This window comes from Schistocerca piceifrons, chromosome 10 (assembly GCF_021461385.2).
Source record: "Schistocerca piceifrons isolate TAMUIC-IGC-003096 chromosome 10, iqSchPice1.1, whole genome shotgun sequence".
In the NCBI taxonomy this organism is placed as follows: domain Eukaryota; kingdom Metazoa; phylum Arthropoda; class Insecta; order Orthoptera; family Acrididae; genus Schistocerca; species Schistocerca piceifrons.
Genome location: NC_060147.1, coordinates 143,146,710 through 143,171,053, shown reverse-complemented (window position 1 = coordinate 143,171,053; position 24,344 = coordinate 143,146,710). Strand labels below are relative to the sequence as shown.

Below are 24,344 nucleotides of genomic sequence, written 5' to 3'. Positions count from 1 at the left end.
AGCAAAATTCACATCACTGGTTTTGACAAGTAACTACCATTCTCAGATATGTTTAATCTATATCTATACTACTATATATGAGGGTGGCTCGATTTGGTAAGTTCAGTAAATTTTCACGAAAGAATAGAACATATTTGTCGTGTCTTCACGGTCGGTAAGCTCGATTATTGCAAGTATCGTATAAACTACATACAGTTCATTAATGACAGCTGTTTGAATTGTTCAGTGTGTCAACGTGATTGGAAATTGAGAAAACGAAATTTTTCATTTTCATTTGAAGGGGTGGACTGCTTCACAAATCAATACTGAATTGGATAAAGTGCACTCGGAGTCTGCACTATCATTCAAGACCATTTACTTTTGGATTAATGAATTTGTGATGTACATTTGTTTGATGTTACTGTATTTCTACATTGAAAAAGCTTATTTTTGATGATGAAATGTATACGTGTCAGAGATTTTAAAGCCTGACTTGGCTGAAATGAAATCTTTTGCAGTACCAAATGAAAATGGTCCAAGGGCAAAAATTGCAATTGTGAAATAAATAACTTCTACAGTCAACAACAAATACAATATCTTAAAAAATTCTACACAACTGGTAATCCAGACAGTCAGAAGTTAATCAGTTTAAACACAGCCGAACACGAAGAGGACTCCGATCACCCAGTTGAGGTCACCACAAAGCAAAACATTTACAAAGTCTGTGATATTGTAATGCGAGGCTGCCAAATACAAATTTGAGAGACTGCTGAGACTGCAAGCATCTCAAATGAGTGAGTGCGTAATAGCCTGCTTGGAGAACTGGCTGTGTGCAATGTGGGTGCAGTGGCATAGCTATGTAACTGAGGGCCTCGGGCCAAAAATGAAATTGGAGCCCTATTTAAACTAAAATAAATACTTTATAGCTGCAAAACTACTTCGTCATCATCTCCTACCGTGTAATAAGGCAAACTTCTGGGATAGAGTTCGACCTGAATAGGATACAGAGTACTTTAGTACTGATAAAAGGATCCTGTGGGATAATTTTCAGTGGCAGTCCACACCAGGGGAACAAAGTCGCAAGCACAAAAAAGTAAAAAATAAACAATGAAGCAGTAGTACTTGGCCACATAAATGTGCCCGTTGCCACGAAGCATACTGGGAACAGTGAAGTCAGTGCCAGCAAGTCACTTTCACTAAACTAGTGTGCTACGAGTTCAGTGCGCCTTACCGATCGGCCCGATTTTGCTTAGAGCTACGATTTCTTATTGGTAATTGTCGGTAAGCATGAGAGGCAGGGGCCGTGTTTTCGTGGCTCTAGTAGATTGCAGTTAATAATATAGGTTGACGCTACAATGAAGTAGACAATTTTATTTTAACAATTTCTTTTACGTCTTTTTATGACTTGAGATTTTGTGAACTCATCAATAAGTTCCGTTGAATGTAGACTTAATGCACCCTCGTGTTTGATTGCTACGGGTGCCAAATGTCAGAGTCGAGCTTGAGCTATATTATTCCTTGTATAAATTTTGATCATTTTTAATTTGCGAATGATCTTTCGGCTGTTGCAGAAGTGACTGTTATTGTATAAAATAATAAAACTGTGTTAAACACTTCCATAATGTCACATTCTAGCATTTCACACGTAATTGGTGAACATTCCATATTGGAGTCAATTTAGGTAGTACAAGGTGACAAGTATTAATAAATTGTTGTGAAAAATTAGGACCGGTTATATCAAAATATTTACTTTGGAATTGATCACATTTTTTGTAATAAAGTTGCTTCATACACAGTGAGCAAAAATGGTGGTGCTAGGAACTTAAATATTTGACATATTCTTCTGATATTGAGAAGGCTATCTACACTTACAGTGAAAATGTGCTTAATTCATTACACACAAAATTGCAGGCAACTGATATATTTTGTGATCTGTCAAAGGCATTTGACTGCGTAAATCACAATATCCTTTTAAATAAATTAGAATATTATAGTGTAACAGGAAATGCTGCAAAATGATTCAAATCTTATTCCCTGGCAGGAAACAAAGGGTGTTATTAGGAAAGAATCAAGCTATCAGGCATCATCTAACTGGGAACTAATTACATGTTGGGTCCCACAAGGTTCCATTTTAGGGCCCTTACTTTTTCTTGTGTATACCAATGACCTTTCATCAGGAACATTATCAGATGCCAAGTTCATTTTGTTTGCCGATGATACAAACATTGCAATAAATAGTAAATCAAGTGCATTCTTAGAAAGATCAGCTAATAAAATATTTGTGGACATTAATCACTGGTTCCTAGCCAATTCTTTGTCACTAAACTTTGAAAAAATGCACTACATGCAGTTCAGAACTTGTAAGGGGTGTCCCACGAGTATATGCCTAAAATACGATGACAAGCAGATAGAAGAAGTGGACAGTGTTAAATTCTTGGGATTACAGCTTCATACTAAATTCAACTGGGAAGAGCACACCACAGAACTGTTGAAGCATCTTAACAAATCTCTATTTGCAATGAGAATTGTGTCAGACATAGGGGATATAAAAATGAAAAACCTGGCATATTATGCTTACTTTCATTCCATAATGTCATATGGGATTATTTTTTGGGGTAATTCATCAAGCCAAACTAAAGTTTTCCGGGCACAAAAACGTGCAGTAAGAGTTATATGTGGTGTGAACTCAAGAACATCCTGCAGAAGCAATATATTTATTGCTTAGTGAAATTTTTCATTAAAAATATAGCACTTTTTCAACCCAACAGCTCAATTCATGGAATCAATACTAGAAATAAGAATAATCTTCACAAGGATTGAAGTCACTTAGTCTTGTACAAAAAGATGCACATTATACAGGAACACACATTTTCAATAACTTGCCAGCAGCCATATAACACACACACACACACACAAATTTCAATCTTTCGCAACCCAAGGTTGCTTCATCAGGAAAGAGGGAAGGAGAGGGAAAGACGAAAGGATGTGGATTTTAAGGGAGAGGGTAAGGAGTCATTCCAATCCCAGGAGTGGAAAGACTTACCTTAGGGAGAAAAAGGACAGGTATACACTCGCGCGCACACACACACACACGCACACACACACACACACACACACACACACACACACACACACACAGACACAGCCAGACATATGTAAATGCAAAGAGGTTGGGCAGAGATGTCAGTCAACGCGGAAGTACAGAGGCAAAAATGTTGTGAATGACAGGTGATGTACGAGGGGCGGCAACTTGAAATTAGTGGAGGTTGAGGCATGGTGGGTAATGGGAAGAGAGAATATATTGAAGGGCAAGTTCCCATCTCCGGAGTTCTGACAGGTTGGTGTTAGTGGGAAGTATCCAGATAACCCGGACGGTGTAACACTGTGCCAAGATGTGCTGGCCGTGCACCAAGGCATGTTTAGCCACAGGGTGATCCTCATTACCAACAAACACTGTCTGCCTGTGTCCGTTCATGCGAATGGACAGTTTGTTGCTGGTCATTCCCACATAGAAGGCTTCACAGTGTAGACAGGTCAGTTGGTAAATCACGTGGGTGCTTTCACACGTGGCTCTGCCTTTGATCGTGTACACCTTCCGGGTTACAGGACTGGAGTAGGTGGTGGTGGGAGGGTGCATGGGACAGGTTTTACACTGGGGGCGGTTACAAGGGTAGGAGCCAGAGGGTAGGGAAGGTGGTTTGGGGATTTCATTGGGATGAACCAAGAGGTTACGATGGTTAGGTGAACGGCGGAAAGACACTCTTGGTGGAGTGGGTAGGATTTCATGAAGGATGGATCTCATTTCAGGCCAGGATTTGAGGAAGTCGTATCCCTGCTGGAGAGCCACATTCAGAGTCTGATCCAATCCGGGAAAGTATCCTGTCACAAGTGTGGCACTTTTGTGTTTCTTCTGTGGGAGGTTATGGGTTTGAGGGGATGAGGAAGTGGCTTTGGTTATTTGCTTCTGTACCAGGTCGGGAAGGTAGTTGCGGGATGCGAAAGCTGTTTTCAGGTTATTGGTGTAATGGTTCAGGGCTTCTGGACTGGAGCAGATTCGTTTGCCACGAAGACCTAAGTTGTAGGGAAGGGACCGTTTGATATGGAATGTGTGGCAGCTGTCATAATGGAGGTACTGTTGCTTGTTGGTGGGTTTGATGTGGACGGACGTGTAAAGCTGGCCATTGGACAGGTGGAGGTCAGCGTCAAGGAAAGTGGCATGGGATTTGGAGAAGGACCAGGTGAATCTGATGGAACCAAAGGAGTTGAGGTTGGAGAGGAAATTCTGGAGTTCTTCTTCACTGTGAGTCCAGATCATGAAAATGTCATCAATAAATCTGTACCGAACTTTGGGTTGGCAGGCCTGGGTAACCAAGAAGGCTTCCTCTAAGCGACCCATGAATAGGTTGGCGTACGAAGGGGCCATCCTGGTACCCATGGCTGTTCCCTTTAATTGTTGGTGTGTCTGGCCTTCGAAAGTGGAGAAGTTGTGGGTAAGGATGCAGCTGGCTAAGGTAATGAGGAAAGAGGTTTTAGGTAGGGTGGCAGGTGATCGGCGTGAAAGGAAGTGCTCCGTCGCAGCAAGGCCCTGGACGTGCGGAATATTTGTGTATAAGGAAGTAGCATCAATGGTTACAAGGATGGTTTCCGGGGGTAACAGACTGGGTAAGGATTCCAGGCGTTCGAGAAAGTGGTTGGTGTCTTTGATGAAGGATGGGAGACTGCATGTAATGGGTTGAAGGTGTTGATCTATGTAGGCAGAGATACGTTCTGTGGGGGCTTGGTAACCAGCTACAATGAGATGGCCGGGATGATTGGGTTTTTGAATTTTAGGAAGAAGGTAGAAGGTAGGGGTGCGGGGTGTCTGTGGGGTCAGGAGGTTGATGGAGTCATGTGAAAGGTTTTGTAGGGGGCCTAAGGTTCTGAGGATTCCTTGAAGCTCTGCCTGGACATCAGGAATGGGATTACCTTGGCAAACTTTGTAAGTAGTGTTGTCTGAAAGCTGATGCAGTCCCACAGCCACATACTCCCGACAATCAAGTACCACGGTCGTGGAGCCCTTGTCCGCCGTAAGAATGACGATGGATCGGTCAGCCTTCAGATCACGGATAGCCTGGGCTTCAGCAGTGGTGATGTTGGGAGTAGGATTAAGGTTTTTTAAGAAAGATTGAGAGGCAAAGCTGGAAGTCAGAAATTCCTGGAAAGTTTGGAGAGGGTGATTTTGAGGAAGAGGAGGTGGGTCCCGCTGTGACGGAGGACGGAACTGTTCCAGGCAGGGTTCAATTTGGATAGTGTCTTGGGGAGTTGGATCATTAGGAGTAGGATTAGGATCATATTTCTTCGTGGCAAAGTGGTATTTCCAGCAGAGAGTACGGGTGTAGGACAGTAAATCTTTGACAAGGGCTGTTTGGTTGAATCTGGGAGTGGGGCTGAATTTGAGGCCTTTGGATAGGACAAAGTTTTCGGATTGGGAGAGATGTTTGGAGGAAAGGTTAACTACTGAATTAGGGTGTTGTGATTCCAGATTGTGTTGATTGGAATTTTGAGGTTTTGGGGGGAGTGGAGCTGGAAGTGGGAGATTGGTTCTAATTTGCCGTTGGCCTGTAGGAGGATGCTCTGAACAGCCGGTGTGGATGTGGGAGAGGAAAGACTGAGGACTTTTATTAAGGATAGGAGTTGACGGGTGTGTTCATTGGCTGAGTTGATGTGTAGGTGAAGGATTAGGTGGGTGAGGGCAATGGATTGTTCAGTTTGGAACTGGTATAGGGACTGATGGAAAGAAGGGTTACAGCCAGAGATGGGAACTTTGAGTGTGAGGCCTTTGGGGGTAATGCCAAATGTCAGGCAAGCTTGAGAAAATAAAATATGGGAGTGTAATCTGGCTAGGGCGAAGGCATGTTTGCGGAGGGAATGTAAATAAAACTTAATGGGGTCATTGTGGGGATGGTGTGAGGGTGACATGGTATTACAAGGTGGAAAGTGTAACATGAGGCTGAAATGGAAATGAAAATAAAAATATAAATATATGGGGAGAGATAAAGGTGAACTGGAAAGCAACTGGAGATCTGGTGTGAAAAAAGGCGAAAAAGTGTTGGTTATAGCTGGGCTTGTTGATCCTGTGGTGAACTTGGGTTGATAGACAACGATGTGCACAAAGGTTAGGTGGTTGTGTTGCCGCCAAAACACGTTAAAGGGTGGAGCAATTCGGGGAAATTTCGAAAAAACTGCGTGCAAATGTATTAAAAGGAGTGGTTTTGTGGTGGCAGTTTGTGAAAATGAGGCTAACAATTGTCTGACGAAGAAGTAATGACGTTAAAACCTGTGGGAAGCAGGTAAAAAAGATCAGTGATGTGGGAAAAACGGAAATGGGGAAAAAAAGACGAAAGTTATTAGAACTAGCCGAAATGGCTGTTTAATAGCTGAAAGGAACTGTTTGTGAACTGGAAACGGTGGATTTTATAGCAGCGGTAGTGTTGAAAGCGGAAAAAATTTTTTTGGTTGTGGTTTGGAAGTGGGTTACGTATTGTTGAGTATATATAGGCGGGATAAAATTGTATGGTAGATTCGGTAATGAGGAGAAGGAGAATACAATCTTCAATTAGTTTGTTTATCCAGATGCCACTCACTTTTTAGTAGCAGAACATGAGAAACTGTACAATTATAATCCACCTTATGAATAACAAATAATCTCCATTCTTCATTCTTTCACAGAAAACAAACAAAACAATGAACTGTGTATTTGCATAATTACATTTCCACATAACCAGAGACTGCTAATTAAGTTCTTAACCGATACTGACCAAGGCAGACAACATGTCTATATCTCACGACTACCAAACCACCTCTGATCTTCCAGCCAAACTACTTCACCTGCCATCCATGTTAGGTGCAATCTGAGCATCTCCAAAGTGCTTTGTCTGGTTTTTTGTTTAGCAGTTGTTTATTATTCTACTCGTTATGAACAGTTCTGAAATAACTGAATGATAGCCCCTACTATTGTGAAATGGTTTAATATGAAATGCTCACTGTTTAGTTTTTCTAATACAACAGAAATTTACCATTTTGGCATGCTACTTCCAAACGCAGCTGTCAATTGCGGAGGAGGACCGCAATGTGTGTAGTTTTTCTCACGATACCCGTTCCGAACATACAATCTGTCATCGGAACCTCACACCACATTACGTCATCTTCCCACTGCTGCCTTCTCAACTGCTCTAAGAAGAGCTTGTAGTAGCTGAATACGATGGCTGCAAAGCCACAAATGTTACAGTATGTTAGTTCAGAAAAAGATCAAGTAAAGAAAGTGAAGCCACCAAAGGCAGTACATGCCTTCATTAACTCGTCTGGTAATCTTTGAACTCCCTCTATGTCTGAATCCAGCAGATTCAGGTCACCACTGGGATTATTATTTGTTACACTGATGACAAGCCAATCACTAACACAATCCACAAAAACATACGATACCGAGACCCACAGTTGCTCTTCTTCTTTCATGATATTCAGATTACAGTTGTTTACAACACTTTATGAGCATCTGTGATTAAGGATCATTCACTTGGGGAAGTTCCCTACACAAACAGTCGGTTACCATGCCCGATACAGTATTAGTGCTTGTCTGCTAGAGAATAAAGGCGAAACGTGTATGGCACGAAAATTGTCTCACATTCAGTTGTAGTCAGATGATCCAAAAAAGTAAAAATCAGCAATATACCATAAAATTTAGATAACTAATTGGAGGAAATACATTTGCTAAAACTGCTAATGAGGAGGCTCCCTTACTATGGTAGAAAAGAAATATGATACAGAGGTTGGTCAACTGTAAGCAGTCTTTTATTTTCCATTGAAAATTTAGATATTTTATATACGAAAATAGAGGAATTCGTATCACGGGACAATAGAGCTTGTGATGCACATGAGAACAATTGACACTCAAATAGATTTTGATAAGGTAGTGGGAACAACAACATATGATATCACAAGTGTTTGCACCCAATCACACTGGAGACTTAGAGGATATAAGAGCAAAAACATTACATATCAAAATAAGTTGATGCTACAGGACAGATGGCCAATTGTTGGGAAACAATATGAGTCTAGGGACTAGAGCGTTTACACACAGAATACAAACAAGAGAGTGGCTTTTACAGGAAGGAACTACAGAAGAAGAAGTAAATAAAGCAGCGGTGGCAGGAGAACTTTTTAACAGTAAAATTGACTCCAGGCATTGTGGTGCCACTCGTATCACAAGAATTCACATTTGGGAACCCATTTTGCTCAGAGCTTTCTCATGACCAAAATAATGTTAGCCACACATAATCAGAATATTCCCAGGATCTGTCTGCTGTGCAGGTGTATTGCCCCACTGCTGTCTGCGTGTGCTGAGACGCTGTGTCGCCTGGAGGTGTTCGACTGCAACGAGCGGACCGTCGAGGAGGCCACGGATATGTTCGCTACCCTGGGGCGAGTCCACAGCCTGCGGCAGCTCCTCTTACACGTCAGTGACTCGAAAGTCCGACACTTAATTCCTGCTGTGTTTGAGTGAGTTTCACCAGATTAAGTATTGCACTTTGTTTTTTAATGTGGCACCTCTCCGTGCCCCCGCTAGCTAAGCGACTGCTACAGAAGATCTGTCTGCTCTGCTGTGCACAGTTAGTACACAAACATAGGATCAGGGGATACAGATGGGTAAAATTATCTGTGTATCTGGGCTTGACCGTCCGTTTACGTGGTCCCGTCTACTATACAGTGGAATGTAACAGCCGAGTTCTGTAGCAGTACTAAGCCAAAATGAAGTGTTACCCGTTTCTCAAAGTTTCTCAACATAGTGGGCCTGCTATGCAGTACTGAAAAATGTCACCGTTTCACTGCTTCGCCCTCTGCAGAGGTTCGAGGGCTGAAAGAGTGCTCCAAATTGAGCGAGCTACTAAATGATGTAAACTTCTTTTGCTAATTCTACTGTATTTTGCATATGATGTATGAGAACATTTACAACTGTGGGTGGACAGACCTCTTTTCAATTCGTAACCTCCTAAAGTCGTATAATCATTTGTGTAGGGATTCTCAAAACAGAATGACACTTCTGTTAAGCTTCCTTTAACTGTTCACAAGTGTCACCTTTATCGCCAGTGCCAGTTGCTCCGTGCCTTCTGAGACACCGTCGAGCCGCAATGCCAGGGCACGAGCTCACACAGTCTGCATCTCCCTTTTGAGGCCGGAAGCTTCTGCCTGCTTGCAGGGAATTTTTTCACTACACCTTTTCTACTCCCTCGTTTCTTACTGCAATGTGGCAGGTATAAGCAAATGGCACTTAGATATGAAATTTTGCTTCCTGTTGGGGAAAAATGCTGCAAAAACTCTTGGGAATTTGAAAATGCTCACAATAATGGCACCTCGTGGAAAACTCGAGTGTACTTGCGGCTTTCTCATTTTGGAGATGGTGATTGGTGACACAACTTATTGTATATGCCCATCAGCCTCGGGTTCTGACTCCGTGGCACAAGGGCCATCGACTGATAACGGGGAACAAATTTCATTCTTTTTGGAAATGGTGCAAGTGTAGGGATGAGATGTAGTACCCGTCTCCTCAGTGAAAATGCAAGTAACGAAAGAGCTGAAAATGGCCTTAAACATGGTTGAACCCAAAATGAACTATTAAATTTTGACAGCAAGTGTTATATACAGTACAGTAGGACTTCACAAACTATAGCAACAGTCTCCCCAAACAAGGAAATATGAGAAATACAAAGTACTAATGAGTGTTGGCACCTTTCTTTGTTGGAAACTCAATTTAAGGGCATAGTATTTTCTGTAAACAGATTTGTATCATAATAATTATAAATGGTATTAGTTCTAGAACATCCAGCTCAATATCTTCCAAAAGAACGTTACATAATAGTGAGTTGATGCATAAGTTCGTAGCATTTTTCGTTAGGTTTAATAAACACAACAGATACACATAACAGAGACTTTTATCACCTGTGATATCTTCTCCTTTCCTATTTACAACAGTTTGTCAATGCTGATGTAACTTTTTAATTCTGTGACTGTAGAAATCAGATGGTTTTGAGGTTAAGAGCATGTTTAGATAGGTTCAGAACACATTTTTATTGTGAGAGGAAGATCGTTGTAGGTAGTTTGATTGAGAGCAGATGAGGTAAAATCTAAGGACACAAGATCAGTTGTGTGAACGACTTCCCAACCCAAATCCCGTATAGTCTTTCTCGTCAGACTAGCAGAATGCAGGTGGGTGTTATTGTGGAGTAGCGTCGCTTCACGCAGTCTTTCCGGTTATTGTTCTCAGACTGCATCTGCGAGACATCTGAGTTGTTGACAATAAATGTCAGCACCGATAGTTACGTCTCGGAGAAGGAGTTCACAGGACAATACGATGTCGTCGTTCCTCCAGATGCCTAACATCACCTTTTGAGGATGCACGCAGGCGTTTCTATGGGGGAGCTGCTGCTTTGGTTGGTGTCAACCATTGCTTTATTTTCATTGTGTTAGCATAAAGACACCATTTCTTGTCACCAGCAACAGTATGGGATAGAAATGGGTGGTGTTCTTCATGAGCCAACTGATGATGGGCAAGCAGATTTGCACATTTGGCCACCTGCAGAGTTTTGTGATTTTGGCTTAGAGCATGTGGTACCCATACACCTGACATTTGAACCTTCCCCATTGCATGCAACTGATGCACACAGTTTTTCACATTTGTCAGCGAGTACACTGACGTGGATCGTTGCACATTAATGTATTTAAATGATCTTTGTCAAACCCTGAAGGGCTTCCTAAATGTGGAGAGTCATTAATATCAAAACAATCTTCCTTAAAAAGACAAGAACATTTTCTTGCATGCTCTGTCCAATGGCATTATCTCCATACACGGTGCAAATGTTTCTAGCTGCCTCCACGGCTGTAATCCATCTGTTGAATTCAAACAGAAGAATACACTATGTGATCAAAAGTACCCAGAACTTACAAGTTCGTGGCGCCCTCCCTCGGTAATCCTGGAATTCGATATGGCGTTGGCTCACCCTTAACCTTGATGACAGCTTCCACTCTCGCAGGCATACATTCAGTCATGTGCTGGAAGTTTTCTTGGGGAATGGCAGCCCATTCTTCACGTAGTGCTGCACTGAGGAGAGGTATCGATGTCAGTCGGTGAGGCCCGGCGCGAAGTCGGCGTTCCAAAACGTACCGAAGGTGTTCTATAGGAATCGGGTCAGAAATCTGTGCAGGCCAGCCCATTACAGGGATGTTATTGTCGTTTAACCACTCCGCCACAAGCCTCGCATTATGAAGACGTGCTCGATCGTGTTGAAGGATGCAGTCTCAATACCCGAATTGCTCTTCAACAGTGGGAAGCAAAAACGTGCTTAAAACATCAGTGTAGGCTGTGCTGTGATAGCGTCATGCAAAATAAAAGAGGTGCAAGCCCCCTCCCTGAAAAACATGATCACACCACACCACACCACCACCACCTCTGAATTTTATTGTCTGCACTACACATGTCGGCAGATGATATTCACTGGGCATTCTCCGTACCCACTCCCTGCCATCAGATCGCCACATTGTGTACCGTGATTCATCACTCCACACAACATTTTTCCACTGTTCAATCATCCAATGTTCACACTACTTACACCAAGCGAGGCATTGCTTAGCATTTACCGGTGTGATGTGTGGCTTATGACTAGCCGCTCGACCATGAAATCCAGGTTTTCTCACCTCCTGCCTAATGGTCATAGTACTTGCAGTATATCCTGATGCAGTTTAGAATTTCTGTGTGATGGTCTGGATAGTTGCCTGCTTATTACACATTACAACCCTCTTCAACTGTCGACAGTCTCTGTCAGTCAGCAGATGAGGTCGGCCTGTACACTTTTGTGGTGTACCTATCCATCACGTTTCCACTTCACTATCACATTGGAAACAGTGGACCTAGGGATGTTTAGGGGTGTGGAAATCTCGCTTAAGGACGAATGACACAAATGGCACCCAATCACCTGACCATCTTCGATGTCCGTAAGTTCTGCGAGGTGCACCATTCTACTCTCTCACGGTGTCTAATGACTACTGAGGTTGCTGATACGGAGTACCTGGCAGTAGGTGGCAGCACAATGCACCTAATATGAAAAACGTATGTCCTTGGGGGTGTCCAGACACTTCTGATCGTGTAGTGTGTATCAGAAACGTTCCAATTTCATCACATGGTACTCCCATTTTCTAGCGTCCACAGATCCTCTCACTATCTCCAAATGACAACATGTAAACTCAAATAGCAACAGAGAACTACAAGTAAGAAGCGCCAATCGATTAATAAACCTGTAGCAACCGGAATCCCAATATGCAAAACAAAAATGATACAAACTTATGCACCAACCTAATATAACGTACAAAAGTATATTGACCAGTCAGTGGCCTCAGTTAACACATTAGAGGACTGCCCTCCGCTGGACTTTGTGTACACCAAAGATAGGCTGCAGGATGCCACTTGTTGCCTAGTGACATGGATGACTTATCGTTAGCAGTCAGAGATAACATATAAATTGTTGAAAAATATGTTATGGGAATGCAGTCAGGTGACTTTGAAGATCACTAATATTTTGACAGGTGCACACTCTACCATTTTCAAGGCAAAAAACTGCAGCAAGTAAGTGATATGCAAGTGAATTTAATCCTTGGTTTGCAGACCAGTTCTCTAAAGGCGCGCGTGCGCGTGCACACAAAAAAACACACAAACACACACACACACACACACACACACACACACACACACACACACACACACACACACACAGAGTGTAAACACAAGCACCATCTAACAACCGGACATGACCAACATCAGAAGTTATCAATAGTGAAAATTATGTTAGAACATTTCCATGGTTCATAATTTAACAGTATCTCAATTTTCTGTTGTAAATTTCACAAACATAGCTTTTGACGACACTGCTTTATCCGTGCTAGGGAATGGTTTAAACTTTGCACCGAGGCCAAAGTGTTTGTCTGTGGTTGGCTTTATTAATTCTTTTGTACAGTCTGTTATTGAACTACCCCCTAATGTTCCAGAGGAGACTAGGAAAGAGGCGTGCCATGTTGGCTGTGGCATGTCCGCCTAGGTGTAACATCAAGGCACATCAGAGGGCTGCTTACAATTTGTTTGGAGTTTATCCACATATTATTATTTTACCTATGGACAAGAGCAAAGCCACAGTTGTTTTGGAAGCAGGAGTTCATTCAAAAGGTGCAATGTTTACTGTCTGATTCAGCATATCACAGGATCAGTGCTGAGCTTATGAAAACTAGTAGTGTGGTGTCAACGCTAGACATCACGTTAGAGGTTGCCATAATCGATAGCAGTCCAGCACTTGCAACCTCTCTGAACTCGCCGGCTGACACAGACAGAGACTTGCAGATCATACCGGCCAAGTGAGCTACTGGTCGTGAGCAAAGTATGGAGCATCTAGTTCACGCGTGTATTACGCACGTAATACCAGAATTGTGTTATCTTGCTTGTTGTATAATCCAGTTAATGTTTGTTGATGAATCATTTGCATTCAAGAAAGATAGTTGTTGTGTTGCTTGAGGCTTTCCCGATGGACATGTTGTATATATGGTTCTCGGGCAAGACATCGGATGTCATAGTGAAAACTCCACAATATTTGATCAGCGCAACTGGCCGACATCTTCAGGTGTGATGAACACACTGCTAAGGCATGACTAGAGCCTTCTATTTATGCCAGTCTTAGGCTGGAAGTGCGCATGTGTGGAGGCGCCAAATTCTATGGCCAGTAGCGACAATATCAACCGATAGCTGGAAGGACAGCAATGCCACCTGTAAGACGAAGAACCAAAGACTTCGGCACACACACGGAGGCTGCCGCTGCTGCTCTGTGCTGCCATTGGCTGCCCAGTGACCTCTGTCAGAAGCCACAAGCAAAAATGGGTGTCCACGATGGCACGTGACCATCCTCTCGTCAAGAGAATATTTATATTGCTGGCGAATCGTCATCCGTCGTATGACCAATAGTACTCCTCTCTGCTCAGTGCGACTTCAATATGGCCACTACTGGATCCAAAGCTGTACTGAGCTGAAAGCCTGTGTCTCTGTTTACAAGATTCGTCAAGCTACGTATTTCCACTGCTTCCTTAATAACACTGTCCCAGTACGAAATTGTCGACACGAGAATTTTGGTGTGTTGATAATTCATAGAATGGCCTGTACTGAGACAATGCTCGGCCGCTTCAGACTTCTCTGGTTGCTCCAGACAAGTGTAGCAACAGTGTTCAGTACATCTCTCTTCTACAATGGGACAAGTTTGTTCGTTGTACGAAGTGCCGCAGCTACGAGGAATCTCGTAAACACCAGGTCTTCTTAGGCCAAGGCTGTCCTTAGATGAGCCCAAGAGAGCTCTGACTTTTGCCGGCGGACGAAAGACACATTTAACTTTATGCCTCTTCAATAATCTTCCTATTTTTCAAGAGACACCACTGAAGTATGGCAGGATGACCATTCCTCTTTGTTCATCGCCTCCTTCCAGTCCTCACGTTGGGTAACCCGCTCTGGCTGTAAGGTATGGCGAATCTCCCGTCCGGAATATCCATTTTGTTGGAAAGTGGTACACAAATGGAGTAGCTCATTGGATAAGCTGTCTGAGTGTGATATGGCTCGTGCTCTGTGAACCAACGTCCTAAGTACACCACTTCGTTGCGAAGGATGGTGACAGCTGGTGGCCTGTAAGTATAAGTCCGTGTGTGTTGTTTTATGGTACACTGCGTGACCTAATGTGCCATCTTCTTTTCTCTGTACCAACACGTCCAGGAATGGAAGTTCGCCATTTTTCTCCATCTCCATAGTGAACTTGATGTTGGGATGAAGCGAGTTAAGATGCTCAAGAAATACTTTCAGCGATGCAGTGCCGTGAGGCCAGATAAAAAGGTGTCGTCCACATATCGCCCAAAACACGTAGGTTTCAAATCCGCCGACTGAAGTGTTCTCTCCTCGACGCCTTCCATAAAAAGATTAGCCGCAATGGGTGACAAGGGACTACCCATTGCGACGCCGTCAGTCTGTTCAATGTATTGTCCATTGAATAGAAAGTATGTCGAGGTGAGCACATGTTGGTATAAGTCTAAAAGTTCCCCATCCAGCTTCTCGCTAATGAGCAACAACGATTCCTGCAATGGTACTCTAGTAATAAGTGAGACCACGTCAAAACTTAGGAGTATATCTGATGGTGCAAGTTGTAAGTTCTTGAACCGATGAATAAAGTCTTGTGAGTTGTGGATGTGATGCTCACACTTTCCTACTAAAGGGCTCAGTTGCGCTGCCAGATGTTTCACGAGATTATACATTGGTGCCCCCAATATTACTCACAATAGGCCGCAGTGGCACATTATCCTTGTGAATTTTGGGCAAACCATATAGCCCTTTAGTAGGAGAGTGTGAGCATCACATTTGTAACTCACAAGACTTTATTCGTCGACTCAAGAACTTACAACTCGCACCATCAGATATACTCGTAAGTTTTGACGTAGTCTCACTTTTTACTCGAATACCATTGCAGGAATCGTTGTTGCCCATTAGCGAGAAGCTGGATGGGGAACTTTTAGACTTATTCCAATATGTGCTCACCTCGACATACTTTCTGTTCAATGGACAATACTTTGAACAGACTGACGTCGTCGCAATGGGTAGTCCCTTGTCACCCATTGCGACTAATGTTTTTATGGAAGACTTCGAGGACAGAACACTTCAGTCGTCGGATTTGAAACCTACTTGTTTTTGGCGATATGTGGACGAAACCTTTGTTATCTGGCCTCACGGCACTGCATCGCTGAAAGTATTTCTTGAGCATCTTAACTCGCTTCATCCCAACATCAAGTTCACTATGGAGATGGAGAAAAATGGCGAGCTTCCATTCCTGGACGTGTTGGTACAGAGAAAAGAAGATGGCACATTAGGTCACGCAGTGTACCATAAAGCAACACACACGGACTTATACTTACAGGCCACCAGCTGTCACCATCCTTCGCAATGAAGTGGCGTACTTAGGACGTTGGTTCACAGAGCACGAGCCATATCAGACTCAGACAGCTTATCCAATGAGCTACTCCATTTGTGTACCACTTTCCAACAAAATGGATATTCCGGACGGGAGATTTGCCGTACCTTACACCCGGAGCGGGTTACCCAACATGAGGAACTGGAAGGAGGCGATGAACAAAGAGGAATGGTCATCTTGCCATACTTCGGTGGTGTATCTTCAAAAATAGGAAGATTATTGAAGAGGCATAAAGTTAAATGTGTCTTTCATCCGCCGGCAAAAGTCAGAGCTCTCTTGGGCTCATCTAAGGACAGCCTTGGCCTAAGAAGACCTGGTGTTTACGAGATTCCTCGTAGCTGCGGCACTTCGTACAATGAACAAACTTGTCCCATTGTAGAAGAGAGATGTACTGAACACCGATGCTACACTTGTCTGGAGCAACCAGAGAAGTCTGCAGTGGCCGAGCATTGTCTCAGTACAGGCCATTCTATGAATTATCAACACACCAAAATTCTCGTGTCGACGAGTTCGTACTGGGACAGTGTTATTAAGGAAGCAGTGGAAATACGTAGCTTGACGAATCTTGTAAACAGAGACACAGGCTTTCAGCTCAGAACAGCTTTGGATCCAGCAGTGGCCATATTGAAGTTGCACTGAGCAGAGAGGAGTACTATTGGTCATACGACGGATGACGATTCGCCAGCAACAAAAATATTCTGTTGACAACGGGAGGATGGTCACGTGCCAACATGGACACCCATTTTTGCTTGTGGCTTCTGACAGAGGTCACTGGGCAGCCAATGGCAGCACAGAGCAGCAGCGGCAGCCTCTGTGTGTGTGCCGAAGTCTTTGGTTCTTCGTCTTACAGGTGGCGTTGCTGTCCTTCCAGCTATCGGTTGATATAGTCCCTACTGGCCATAGAATTTGGCGCCTACACGCATGCGCACTTCCTGCCTAAGACTGGCATAAATAGAAGGCTCTAGTCATGCCTTAGCAGTTTCTTCATCGCACCTGAAGATGTCGGCCAGTTGCGCTGATCAAATATTGTGGAGTTTTCACTATGACATCCGATGTCTCGCCCGAGAACCATATATACAAGATAGTTGTTATTAGTTATGTTGCTGGAGTGTAGTAGCAGGACCAAGTTAAGTAAAAGTTGTTTACGAAAGTATTTCATTACTAATTATTATAGAATGTTCCAGATTCCTACAACCACCCCACGCGTGCTAGCCTCTATCATCCCACTGCAAATCCCGGGGGTACCGATTGGAAAGTGTCCTGCATTTGTGTGAGTCATGACATGCTGCTATTGACCTTCACATCAAGCAGCCTTCTGAAGAAAAGTTCCTTGTCACAACAGACTGCCAAAAGTCTCAATTCATATTGTTCTCTTCTCTGTAGTTTATATGCTGTCCCTGAGGCCCACAAGGTAGGGATTTCTCCACAGAGGTCAGTGTGAACATCACATTAAGAACTCGGCAGATTTCTTTCGTCAGTTAGAGGGAATGCTTTTAAAGGATTCTGATATTCCAGTAAATTTTGATGTGCTTTTTTTCTTCACTCATGTTCGTGTGCCTGATTCATTACAGTTAATAGAGGTTAAGTTAGATGTTGAATTAATAATCCTATTTTGACATATGTTGACTTATACTTATTGTTTATTGAATGACCAGTGTATGAGCTGACAGATGGAGTTCCAATTTGAAGTCTGTTGTCACCCAAAACTTCAAGGAATGCGCTTTGGATTCTGTGCCTTTCAAACCTGCCTGTTTTTATAGATACTTAGACAATACTTATGTTGTCTGGCGTCATGGCAGTGAGAACTGGAAGGACTTTTTAGAACACCTGAACTCAATCCACCCGAATTTTTGTTCCACAATGGAGATAGAAAAGGATGGCTGCCTTCCTTGCTTTGATGTGTCGGTCAGAAGGAGAGTGTGTGGTACATTGTGACATGCCATTTATAGGAAGCCTGCTCACACAGACCTCTGTCTACAGGCTGGTAGATGTCCCGTGTGGCTCATTGTGAAGGGGTACTTCGTACCTCAGTTCACAGGGCCCACATTGTCTCCGAATCTGAGAGTTTGTCAGCTGAATTAGCCCATCTCAAGGTCACATTCTGTCAGAATAGTTATAGTGAAAGACGGATCAGACATACATTTCTCTATTGACCAACTGTGCACTGGGTCAGTGATGAGAATACCTAGGTCGCACCAAAAGTCTACGGCCTATTTGCCTTGCACAGGGAGCATTTCCAACAGAATTGGTCAGATATTGTGGAAATACAATGTGAAGTGTATTTTTTGACCACCATCTAAGATTAGAGTACTTTTGGGTTCTGTGAATGGTGATCTCAGTTTGCGTAAGCCGGGTGTCTACCGTATTCCTTGCAGTTATGGCATGTCATACGTTGGTCAGACTATCAGGAGTGTGGAAGACCGGTGTCCTGAGTGTAATCATCACACACACTTACAACAGCTGACCAAATCTGCTATTGAAAAACATTATCTTGGCACCAGTTGTCATACGGAATGTAACAATGGGGCTATTTTGGCTTGCACTTCCAGTTATTAGGATAGTGTTATTAGAGAAGCATTGTAAATTAAATTAGCATGTGACCTTATAAATAGAGATGGAGGTTTTTGTTTAGATTCTGTTTGGAATCCTGCTGTCTCCCTTGTCGAAAAACAGAAGGACAATGTTATTGCTACTGCACCCATTGATTATTAATTTTCACTATCGATAACTTCTGATGTCGGTCATCTTTGTTTCTGTGTTGGTGCTAAGCTGCATTCCTGCAACTTATTTGAACATTGTGTATGCAGGTAGAAATTCTGTTCTCATATAAATTTAACGAAGATACAATTTAAAATAGTAACTGGACAGTATTAAGGTTTATATTCGTGCCATCTGATACGTTCTATTGTATCTTCCTTCGCCGTCGGCGTTGTCGTGGTTACCGTGAGACACCGTTATACCAAGAGGAAAAGCGCGTCGATATTAGAGCATGAGATATGATGACCTTAAGCCATTGACAACACACAACGGTCACGGTAGCACCTGATTCCTGAATAGCTGCAGTAGTTAAGATCTACGAACTATCCCCTGTTACCAGGTCCCCAAAACATAACTCGTAACGAGATCCCTTCAAAGCAAATTGTCATAACGATCGTCTATAAAGGCTTCGTACAACGAGAATAAATGTTACGCTTTATGGAATAATAACAGATACGACCAAACTGTCTTGTCTCTTCTGCTTTATTTAACATAACTTCGTTCACAGTTTCATTTCGCATTCACCACTCATTCACTGAAACCCTTTGATGAACAGTTTTGATTGCTTAATACCAACAGTCAATGATAATGATACAGCTTTTCTCCTTTTTATAAATTGAAGCCCGCTCTCCGCGATATAATTTAAAATAAAAAACGGTCTCAATACCGCGTCCCTCGTGAGATGCGAATAGACTTATCCCGGAATTGACCGCCCTGTAGGTGTACTCAATTTAATGACCACACTTCACTGTCCGCTATTTCGCGTAACTGAATGTCCATTTGTTAGTCTGATTATACACTGTAGCTATTTAAAATTCGCCCCTATATTTTTCACAACGCACAATTAGCACTTCGTTACTCGTTTTCTTTTTTTTCTTTTTTCTAAGAGTAAACGGAAAAAAAAGACGCCGTATCATCGAGTCGATATAAAGCAAAACACCTTAATATGCCCAATGTTACCTCTTCTTATAGGATCGGCTACCTTACTCATTAATTTATTACATATTATTTCCAATAACGCTAAACAGGTATCGCCGTTATATTTTAATTGTATTCAAAAGCATGTTACTACTATTATGACCGACCAAATCGTAACAAATCGCGTGGCGTGCGTTTTTAATGATAACTTTACGCTATTCAAGTTCCGTTACAGCTGTCTTGACTCGTAATGTTACACGGCCCCCCAGACTGTGATGTCTTGAAGAGGGTTCCAGACAGAACAGGCTTTTTTTTTTTTGTGTGTGTGTGTGTGTGTGTGTGTGTGTGTGTGTGTGTGTGTACTGTGACAGGAGAGGGTATTTGTTTCGGCGAATACACTCACTCTCAGATTCACTCAACAAGTCAGTACATACATTCTACAATATTTAAGTTGAGTTAATGGGCCTAAACAAAATGCCCTTAACTAAATTCCACATTTGTTTATAGGTTGTCTTAGAAACACTTCGCACTAATCACTTCATATTCACACCACATTTTTTTTTCTTGGATGAAGCCCTCAGTTCTTCAACTGACTGTGCAAGGCAGGGATCACAGCCGGGTTCGACGATTGGCATCCTAGGCCGAAACCCTTATCAGGCCACTTGTTTAACCAGAGAGGATTTGGTCCTTCTCTTTTCCTCTTAATTCCACTTTTAAATCATCCATCCTCGCTGTTCGGTGAGAGGATAAATCGTATTTCAGCGTCGACATTGTTGCTGATACCAAGAAGGTATCTCATGGAAATCGTCGGTACATTCTTTAATTTTCCTTGTAAGTTAGTATAAGTACGTATTTATCCACTGGTGCTTTTATTTAGTCCACTGAGTGTAGTCTTGGTATCATTCAGTGTTTCTTGAATCTATATTTTGCTCATTATTGATAATACTTCTTCAGGTCTATGTGAGGGAACAAGCCTTTAATTACATCAGTATCACAATCTGCCAGGAGGTAGCTCCCTTCATGAGGTATTTTCATTATTTTATATGGACCTGTATATAAATATTGCCATTTCTTATTCAGTCTTTTCCTGGTTGATGCTTTTGGGTGATTTCTCAATAAAATTTCTTCCCCTACATCATATGTGACTACTTTCTTCACATTTTTATCAAAACGGGTTATTCTCAATTGTGCTTGATGCTTCAGGTTTTCGTAGACCTTCTTCACCATATCTTCTTTCTTGGTAATCTTTTGTTCTATCGCAGGTAATTTCTTCATCCATTCTGTCACAATACTTTCACCAAATACTATTTGGTTAGGTGAATAACCTGTCGATAAGTGTGGTAAGTCATTATACACTTTCTCAAATTCATAAATCCAATCGATCCATTTATAATGTTGTTTGGGTATGTACGTCCGTAAAAATCGGTTCAACTCTCGGAAGATTCTTTCAACCGGATTTCCACAAGGGTAAAATCTTGAGATGTAAATGTGCTGGATTCCTTGTTCTTTCGTAGTGTCTCTCCATACTTTGCTTGTATAATAAGCAGCATTGTCTGTCAAGATCATTATAGGTTTGCCAAGCTCAGTTATATAGTTGTTGATAAATTTGCGTAACATGGGTCGAACGTGGAGATTTTTCAAAGGATATAATTTCACATATTTTGAAAAGAGATCATAGAAAGCCAATACATATTTGAACCGTCCACGTGTCACGGGACATGGCCCACAGACATCACATGACACCAACATTAAAGGTTGTTGTGGGATGATAGGATGTAATTCTATCTTCCGACAATAGTTTATGGGTTTCACCTTCTGACATATTTTGCACTTCTTAATAATATTTGTAGCTATACGTCCCAAATTTGGATGATAGCAGTATTGTGCTATTTTGGCTGTACATTTAGCGGAACCAAAATTACCCCAATTCAAGTGAGTGTACCATACTAGTGATTCTAAATATTTATTTGGAACACAAACTTTCCAAACATCTTCTTCATCCTTCCTCCGATACAGTATTCCGGATTTTAATTGATACTGTTCTTGAGAGTGACTTAGCGTTTTGCTTTCAACAGCATGTCTAATGGCTTTCCACAACTTATCATCTTCTTGCAGTTGTGGAAGACTTCGAGATAGCTGTGAAATCTGCCTCTCACAATATTGCCTTGATAAATTCATGACTTTAAAGTCAATAGTCCGTTCTTCACACTCGTCGTCATTCTTTCTTTTCGGTAGTCTTGAAAGAGCATCGGCTATGATGTTGTCTTTCCCTCTGATGTATTTGAGCGTAATATCATATTCTTGCAGTAGCAAGGCCCACCGGGTTAAACGTGAATGGAACATCCTTCCTGTTAAAATAAAAGATAAAGCTTTGTGGTCGCAGAATACAATGATCTTCTTTCCATATACAAAATAGCGAAACTTTCTAAGGGACCAGACCACGGCCAGTACTTCCAATTCAGTTGTACAATATGCACGTTCACAGCTAGAGAGTGCTCTGCTGGCAAACCCAATTATCTTGATGGTACTGATATCTTCTGGATTGTCCATCTGGAAAAGAATGGCACCCAATCCTGTTTCAGAAGCATCCGCAGCAATATAAAAATCTTGATCAAGTCTCGGATGATGTAACAGTGGAGCATTAGTCAAAGCATTGCGGATGTTATCAAAAGCTTGCGTGCATTCGGAATTCCACTCCCACATGACATTTTTTCTTAACAGCTGTAACAAACAGTCTTGGCTTCCTAACTGATTGGGTAAAAATCGTAGAAAAAATGAAACTAAGCAGATAAATTCCGTTCTATTCTTTGGATAAGCACATCTGTTAATCGCATCCATCTTTTTAGGATTTGGTTTTATCCCTTCAGGAGTGATTATATGTCCAAGAAATTTCAATTGGTTATGAGCAAACTTGGATTTGCTCAAATTTACAGTAACTCCGTATTCCAAAAATTTCGCAAAAACTCTTCTTAACAAGTCCAAATGTTCCTCCCAAGTTTCAGAAGCAATTAGCAAATCATCCACATATAAAGTAACTTCATTCAAAAGGTCTCTGCCCAGTACGGTATCTAATGCCGATATAAAAACACCACCGCTTATTTTCAACCCAAATGGCATGACAGTAAACTGGTAACTTCGGCCCAGAAAAACGAATGCAGTATATTTTCTAGATTCTTTCGATATTCTAGTTTGCCAATATGAACTACGCATATCCAAAGAGGTTAAGAAGCGGGCACCATAAAACTTTTGTACTAACTCTTCTAGGTTCTCCGGTCGCGTTTGTACAGGTATAATGATCTTATTGATCTCTCTGGCATCCAACACCAATCTGATGTCACCATTGGGTTTAATTACCGCCACAAGAGGGTTACAATATTCAGAATCTGAGGGCTCAATAATACCCCATTCTAACATTTTATTGATTTCCTTTCTGACTACTTCTTTCTTTGTCCATGGGATAGAATAGGAAGTACGACAAAAGGGTTTATGTGCATACGTCTTTATATGGTATTCAAAGTCTTTTATTATACCCGGACGTTTACTAAAAATTGACTGATATGCTTCCAACAAGTAGTACAGTTCATCCCTTTGGATAACAGGTAAATATTCTGATTCTAACACCTTTCCCTGCAATGACATTTTATCCATCATTTCTTCAGAACATTCAATAAGGCATATATCATACACATTTTCATCATCAATACTAACATATTTTACCATTAGATTCATACACAATTGATTTGGAATTACTCGGCCCTTTCTCAGGCTGGTTGTCAAAACATTACCATTGGAATTAAATATACATTCACCTTTCTCTAAATTAATGATTGCACCGGTCTCACATAAAAAATCCAAACCCCAGATACATGGTACTGTCATTTTAGGAACAACCAGGAATGTACTTTCTATTTGAGCCCCCCCGTATTGTAACGTCGACACGTACCTGTTTCACGACTTTTTGCATTTTTGCGCTGAACGCGCCAGACACGGTACATCCTGTGATAGGAAAAGTGGGCATTTTTACCCCTCGGCTTATATGTTTTAAACAGTCCAACGTCATGACACTAATAGTTGCTCCAGTATCAATTAATATTTCAACATCAACATTATTTATACTTGTTGGAATTATTGCCTGTAAAATTTGTCCACATTTATTAGAAACTTCAGGTTTTTCTTCAATTAATTCATTCCTTATATCCTGATCATTATTGTACCTTAATACTCTCAGTTCAAATTGATGCCTGCCTTCCTTCTCCTTTCCAGTCATCCTAGGAAGGCATTTGGTGACTGGTATTAGTTTAATCTATCTCGTTGAGTCATCGGTGGGGGTTCATGAACTCCCACAATCCGTACAGTATGATCCGAGTTATGGTATTCACCCCGTCGCACATTGGAGGCTCCTTCGCCCATTGGTATAACTCCTTGTGCTGGATGAGGACTCGAGGCATTTGTTCCATCCTGCCGATGAACATTATGCTTCGAATTATCTTCCCAAGGTCGAATGCAATTGGGTTCATCACTTGGGTACCTGTTACTCTTATTAATATCACTACTATGCACATTCGCGTCACCATATCGAGGTTTACCTCTAGCACAGTAAGTATCTCTTCTATATTTATTATAATC

The 24,344-nt window shown here is 41.9% G+C and overlaps 1 protein-coding gene across 1 annotated transcript in view; it reads left to right on the top strand.

Annotated features, from left to right (window-relative positions):
* The window catches only part of LOC124719003, a 98,258-nt gene that overhangs the window by 36,183 nt on the left and 37,731 nt on the right, over positions 1-24,344 (top strand). The window contains exon 5 of the mRNA XM_047244674.1: positions 8,326-8,514. Within this exon, the coding sequence (XP_047100630.1) occupies positions 8,326-8,514 (189 nt within the window). The remainder of the gene's footprint in view (positions 1-8,325; positions 8,515-24,344) is intronic.